This window comes from Impatiens glandulifera, chromosome 2 (genome assembly GCF_907164915.1).
Source record: "Impatiens glandulifera chromosome 2, dImpGla2.1, whole genome shotgun sequence".
In the NCBI taxonomy this organism is placed as follows: Eukaryota; Viridiplantae; Streptophyta; class Magnoliopsida; order Ericales; family Balsaminaceae; genus Impatiens; species Impatiens glandulifera.
The window spans coordinates 59785094-59792007 of record NC_061863.1 but is presented as its reverse complement, the minus strand read 5'-3'; the positions used below and the strand labels follow the sequence as shown (position 1 = coordinate 59792007).

At 31.4% G+C, this 6914-nt stretch overlaps 1 protein-coding gene across 1 annotated transcript; it reads left to right on the top strand.

Annotated features, from left to right (window-relative positions):
- Nucleotides 1–4203: 4203 nt before the first annotated feature.
- Nucleotides 4204–6411, top strand: LOC124924123 (putative glycerol-3-phosphate transporter 2). The gene is made up of 4 exons (XM_047464199.1): nucleotides 4204–4456; nucleotides 4742–5368; nucleotides 5450–5628; nucleotides 5693–6411. The coding sequence occupies exons 1-4, from the start codon at nucleotides 4371–4373 to the stop codon at nucleotides 6289–6291; spliced, it is 1491 nt and encodes a 496-aa protein (XP_047320155.1). The 5' UTR covers nucleotides 4204–4370; the 3' UTR covers nucleotides 6292–6411.
- Nucleotides 6412–6914: the final 503 nt, after the last annotated feature.

Here is a 6914-nt window from a genome sequence, read left to right as displayed (position 1 = left end):
AAGAGTAAATGTATTATGATTTGGAAACAAAACAGTGGAGGGGCAACAATACAATTATGAGCAAACCACATATATAGTTAGACGACATTTATTCAGATTTTATTGTCTATTATTGTCTATGTACAACTAAGTCTAAATGATCACCAGAAGATTGTAATGATACAAAACCCCATCCCGACCGACCGATGTGCACAACACGATCCAAGTCTCTGAACAACCTGCTATCAAATTCGACAAAACCCAACCCATGCACACCAATGTCATTCCAAAACAACCCCACAATATAGATGCAAGTTAGTTGTCAATTCTTCGTGAGAATGAGATATTTGAATGAAACTTACTATCTCACAATAAGTCCCAATAGTTATGAATCCCTATATTACAATTGTATCACAAATTAAGATTAAATTAAAACCTTCTAGTTAGAAACGACCCTATTTAACTAAGATATGATATTCATTCCGAGATTGTAGGATAATTAATTAACATTTATTTTAGGCTTAATATCTACAAATAAATTATATTTAATTAGTCTACTTATAGAACACCTTAAATAGAGGAAATAAGTGACATGGGTGTCATTTTTACCTTTAAACAAAAATAAAATAAAATTGACAGTTCAAATCACTTTTTTTTTTAATTAAAGTAGAACTAGTATGACACCCTACCGTCATATCCTCATCTTAAACTTAAAGCGCTTCCTATTGAATCGAACCCGTGACATTTTGATCTTTTAAGCCGAGTCTTATTATCGAACTACTTTAGTGGTTATAAGGGGTTTAAGCACATAATCCGCAAACACATTTAACTATTTAACCAGCATAATTATTTGTCGCCTGACGAATTCAAATTCAGTACCCTATAAAAGGTGGCCATTGTTTTTCGATAGGCATTCTCCCATCTTAATATTTAGACTAATTTTCAAATATGTAATTAAATAGCTAGCTGAATGGGGGCATATATAGTCATATAGCTAGGTATAATTAATTAAATAGTATCATCAAATTAAAGTGTGCATCATTGAGGATGATTTGAATTCATAAGATGGATGTATAAAATATTGGATCCTTTCATAATTTTTTTAATATTTGAACTTATACATTTAATAATTATGATATTCAACAGTTTTGTAAATAATTATCCAACAAATACAAAAATATAAATATAATTTAAAACAATCTTTTATTAAATAAATACTGTAAATCAAGTCTATAAATAATAATAAATAATTAATATTTAAAACAATTTTTTATAACAAAATATATAATAATACTAATAATAATAACAACAATAAATCAATATAAAACAATTTAAATGTTCATTAGTTAAAAATAAATTTATAAATTTCAATATTTCAAATTAATACATGTAGAATTTCTTAGTATATGATTTAAATTAATTCAAGTTATTTGACTGCAACATATATTAAAACTTCAAAAAAATGATTTTTATTATTATATACAAACTTTATGTTAGAATGAATTGGGAAAATGGTTAATTTAACGTCTTTTCACTATGAAATTAAAAATTTGGTTACGTCCAACAATTTTTTTTTTGAAGATTAGAATACGATGACGACGACACGATATAACACTCGTCCCTAAAACCTTAAAATATATAAATTCCTACCAAATAAAAATTTGGCCAGTCCATTAAGAAAGTTCAAATATTCAATACTATACCTAACTAATAAGTTTGAAATTTAAAATTACAATTTATGAAATAAGTGTAGATTTCTTTAAGAATTCAAAACTTATAATTATCAATAGTTAAATTCAACGATTATGCATTTGTATGGTGTTTAAGAATATATTGCAAACAAACATATAATATGAGCCCATAAGGCTAAGCCTAAGCCTACGTGGATGTGGGTTTGTGTTGAAATAAAGCTGTTTCTTTTAGTTGGGCCCCGTTTGATATTAGAGCTGTTTAAAAACAAATTTTAGTTTGATTTTTTTAGAGAAAAATTTTATTAGGACATTTTAACCAAACATCTTCAAAATATCATTTAATAAGTAATACCAATGTTGTAATGAATAAGCAAGATTATACATATTTAATATATATAATCACAGTAGCAGAAAGAAGAAAGAGTACAAATGCCTTAGAGCAACATAATATTGGCTTGGGAGATTCAACTGCATATCATCATTTCTCTTTTGTTTCAAAAGTTTGCTTGGTTATTTGAACTCCAAGTTGAAGAATAGTACTATTAACAACTTTCATACAAGATGTTACGTAGGAAAGCGAAACGATGAGAATGAATCGATCATCGACTTTAGAGATGTACCTGATAACAATACTTTTGAATGACGCGTTCACGAATCAAATGAAAATTGATCTCAAATATGTGTAGAGGTGAGAAAAGTTGCATCGATATTATCGCACCATAAAATGGGCATTATGAGAAGTTCTTATCAAGTGATGATGATAGTTAAATGAATAAGCTATTATGAGTAGAATGTCTAATGATGTTTTAATATTTTATATTATAATTTAAATACTTTGATGAAATAAAGAAGTGATGATATGATAATGGTCACTTTGAACAACTTGATTATGATGTTTTGATTTACATTCTTTGTTTTTCAATGACCTGAGTATTGAGATGAAGAGATTTATATATATTACTTACTACAATAAGCATAATTTTTATGTTATTTGATTTTTTTTAATGAATATGTTTGTTTAATTAAAAATTAGATTACATTTACTTTAGGGTGTTACGTACATCTAGACTAATTTATGAGAAAAAAATAATCTAAGAATTAAAATTGAGATATTGATAATATTGAGATAAGTATTTATCTTTATTTTATATATTAATAGTGTTTCAAACGTGACACTATTTTAATTACTAAAATTTAATTTTTTTTATTTAATATATATATAAATTATAGAGACTAATTTTTATATAGAGACCACCTTCATTTTACCTATACAGAATAGAGTAATTAATTATCAATATTATAATAATATAACGTACTTTTCATTTTTGGATTTATCTAGCTTGTTTACAATTTATTCTTATTCTTATATGAGACATGTACTTTTACTTTTTATTTTTTAGAAGGTAGAATTTAGAAGGAAACTAGTACCGTTATAATTTACAACCATTTTTTTTTAAAATATTAACTTTTACTAAAAGAGCGCAAAATGCGTTAAAACGTTACCTAAAGAAAAAAAAACAAGATAAAAAACTTAAGAATTTTAAATGCCAAGATTGAAAATTTTTCGTCCCGTACAAGCCCCTCTTTTTCGGATTAAAGCGAATGCGTGTAACATAAATCATTTGAGACGCTCGTATCTATAACTTTTCCTTCTGAAAACTCTTATATTTCTTTCTTTTCATATTGTCCACCACATGATGAGGGGAATTGGTTTTCAATCGTCCGTGGTTTTGTTGCTAAAACTTCATTCAATTCATTTGACCTAGAATTCGACGACATTTGTTGGTGTATCCCATTGAAACTGAAGGACATTCTGTAGAAGAATTCACTTGTTTTGACAATGTCACAATGAGGAATAATATAATCAATGAATTCTTCACTCTTCAAACAAATTTTGCATCTGTTAGCGAGATTAAATCCTTACCAAAAAAACGAGATTTTTTATGGAATTTTTTTATTTCTACATCTTTTTCCAAAGAAACCGGGATGAAGATCTTTGGAGAAATGCATAATAAATATAATTAGATTTAAAATCAGGAGAGTCAGACAGAGAAAATTTGTCCTCAGTCTTTAGATCAATCGAAACGTTGGTAAGACCATTTATGAGGAGATCCCGTCTCTTCTTCTCTTCGATGGAAAGTCGTCTATTTAAAAGAATTTCCCGAACAATTTGATTAGATATAAGATGAAAACAGTGCACTTTAAGTGTGAATCGAACCCGGGACATAAATAATACAACCACTGATAACTATTTGAATTTAACTCAAATTAAATTTAAAAAATAGCTTAATAAAATAAATTATGACAACTTATCTGGTCAATATAATACAAGTATACTAAGGATAATTTGAATATTGTAAATTAATAAAATTATTATAAATAAATTAAAAAAAAAGATAAAATGATTAAGTGTGTGTTTGATGGATAATTCCACATTTGATAAAATTTAATTGGTCTTTATATTTACTAGCGGATTTAGTTACTTGAGTAGAAGAATTATATCCTGAATTCGAGATCATCTGATTTGCATACGGGTAACATATTAGATTTTCTTTGAATATTCTTCTTCCAACGTTTGCGTTGAGGGCTCCATGGTCAACGCCCTTTTGATAGGTGGAGTTTCCAGATCGGCGAAGAAGGAGAAAGACCCATTTCGTGGATGAGCATTTACGGCTACTATTAGTGGTCTCCCCACCGTCTATGGCCTATACTCTCTCTTTCTTTCTTCCTCGTCGTCTTCGATCCATTTCCAACTCTTTCTTCCCCAAATTTCCGGCCACCATGAAGTAATCTCTCTCTCACACATGATCTGCATCACTTGGTTTTTGTTGTTTTCTTAGCGCGTATTCATCATATGTTGATTAGAGAACTTTGTTGCCTTAAGTTACTTTTGATGCATCCATTGTTAATCTGGATCTCGGAAGATAAAAGAAACAAAACCCAAATAATAGTTTTGTTTTTTTCATTCTGGGTCTTAATTTATACTGAAATTGGAGATTGAATCAGTATCATATAAAATGTTTTAGCTTTATACATTCCCGATGATTCTCTTTACTTTCTACCTTTGACAGAACAAGAACAATATGTGGGATTTCACTGTCACTTATAATCATCAACCTTGCTTCGATAATGGAGCGTGCCGATGAAAATCTCCTACCATCGGTGTACAAAGAAGTGAGCGAAGCTTTCAATGCTGGTCCATCGGATCTAGGCTACCTCACCTTCATAAGGAACTTTGTACAGGGACTTGCTTCACCATTGGCTGGGATATTAGCCATCAATCACGACCGTCCAACAGTTCTTGCGATGGGTACAATGTGTTGGGCCTTATCGACGGCTGCGGTTGGCGTTAGCCAACGTTTCATTCAAGTTGCGTTCTGGAGGGCAGTCAATGGCTTTGGCCTCGCCATTGTGATTCCAGCTTTGCAATCGTTCATTGCAGACAGTTATTTGGACGGAGTAAGGGGAGCTGGATTCGGGTTTCTGAATCTTGTGGGTATGGTGGGTGGAATTGGAGGCGGTGTTCTTGCAACGATCATGGCTGGACATGAGTATTTGGGGATTCCTGGTTGGCGATTTGCGTTTGTCATGATGGCTTCTTTGAGTGTGTTCATTGGCTGTCTTGTTTATCTGTTTGTGGTTGATCCTAGAATGTTAACTAGTATCGATCATTCCCCTGGTAGGGATAATCGTGAAAGGTAAAATGCATAATTTCTTTTGTTTGATTAAAAACTGCAGTCTGCAGAGATAATAATCATTTGAATATAATGTTTTTACAGAATTGAATTGCTTGAAAAAGGGAATGCTGCTAATTCGACGTCTCTCTGGCTAGAGTCGTGGGCTGCAACGAAAGCTGTCATTAGAGTGAAGACGTTTCAGATCATCGTGTTGCAGGGTCTGGTTGGCTCATTACCATGGACTGCAATGGTGTTCTTCACATTGTGGTTCGAACTAATTGGTTAGTAATTAACGTTTACTTGTTGAAAAATCAGTTATATTAATAAAAAAAACAAATGATGCAGGTTTTGATCATAACAGCACAGCAACTCTCCTGAGCCTTTTCGCAGCAGGATGTGCAATGGGTTCGTTTCTAGGTGGAATAATAGCGGACAGAATGTCTCGTGTATACCCATATTACGGGCGAGTGATCTGCGCTCAATTCAGCGCATTTATGGGCATCCCATTCTCGTGGTTCCTTCTAGTGGTCATCCCTCAGTCAGTATCCAGTTACAACACGTTCTGTGTAACGCTGTTTCTCATGGGACTAACCATTAGCTGGAATGCAACGGCTGCCAACGGTCCCATGTTTGCTGAGGTTGTGCCCGCGAAACACAGGACCATGATCTATGCGTTTGATCGGGCGTTTGAGGTGTCCTTCTCTTCCTTTGCTGCACCTGTGGTTGGAATCCTGGCTGAGAAGATGTATGGGTATGATCCCAAAACAATTGATCCGGTTTTGGGATCTGCAAAGGAGGCCTATGCTTTGTCAAGGGGGTTGTTTAATATGATGGCGGTTCCTTTTGGTTTGTGTTGTTTGTTTTATACTCCTCTTTATTGGGTTTTTAGGAGAGATCGAGAGACTGCTAGAATGTCTAGTTTAAAAGAAGAAGAGATGTTTTGAGACTGTTTCTAAATAGGTAAGTTGTAGCCTGTTGGGAAGAAGAAGAAACATGTTTGAAACATTCTTAATTTTAACATTATTTGGATCCTAATCAAGATCATGCATGGAAAATCTGATAGAAATCTATGTATATATCATTTTTTTTTTTCATTTCTGAATGCAATGAAATTTGCAAAAATACTATCAGTTTATGATATAACCATGATCAACGTTTTGGAAAATATTTGTTATTTTTGTGGCTTTGTCTGTGTTGCCATAAAAATAAATAAAGATGTTCGAGAAAAATGTGATTATAAAGAATGACTTGGCTCTTATCCTATCAAAAAAATCAGAAAATATGGTTAAGGCGGCATACACCAAAAACATTAATCGTTAATTATATTATAGCAATCTAAAGTATATTGAGGATATTATAGCAATTTCATTCATATTTGCTATGAATGGCTTGTCACAACTTAAGAATAAAAGTTAGTCCTAAGTTATTCTTAAGATTAGCAAAGTAAATGTGATTGTGAAGAATGCTGTAAAATTATGTTTTTATAATCTATATATAATTTATATTTTACATATACCCATGATTAATTGAATGTGTAAAATTAATTACATTAACGTACATATATATT

Excerpts from the sequence above, each read along its gene's own strand:
- LOC124924123 (XM_047464199.1), top strand. The coding sequence starts at position 4,371 with ATGGCCTATACTCTCTCTTTCTTTCTTCCTCGTCGTCTTCGATCCATT. Across the intron at positions 4,457-4,741 it reads AAATTTCCGGCCACCATGAA|AACAAGAACAATATGTGGGA; the intron begins GTAATCTCTCTC and ends TACCTTTGACAG. Across the intron at positions 5,369-5,449 it reads GGTAGGGATAATCGTGAAAG|AATTGAATTGCTTGAAAAAG; the intron begins GTAAAATGCATA and ends ATGTTTTTACAG.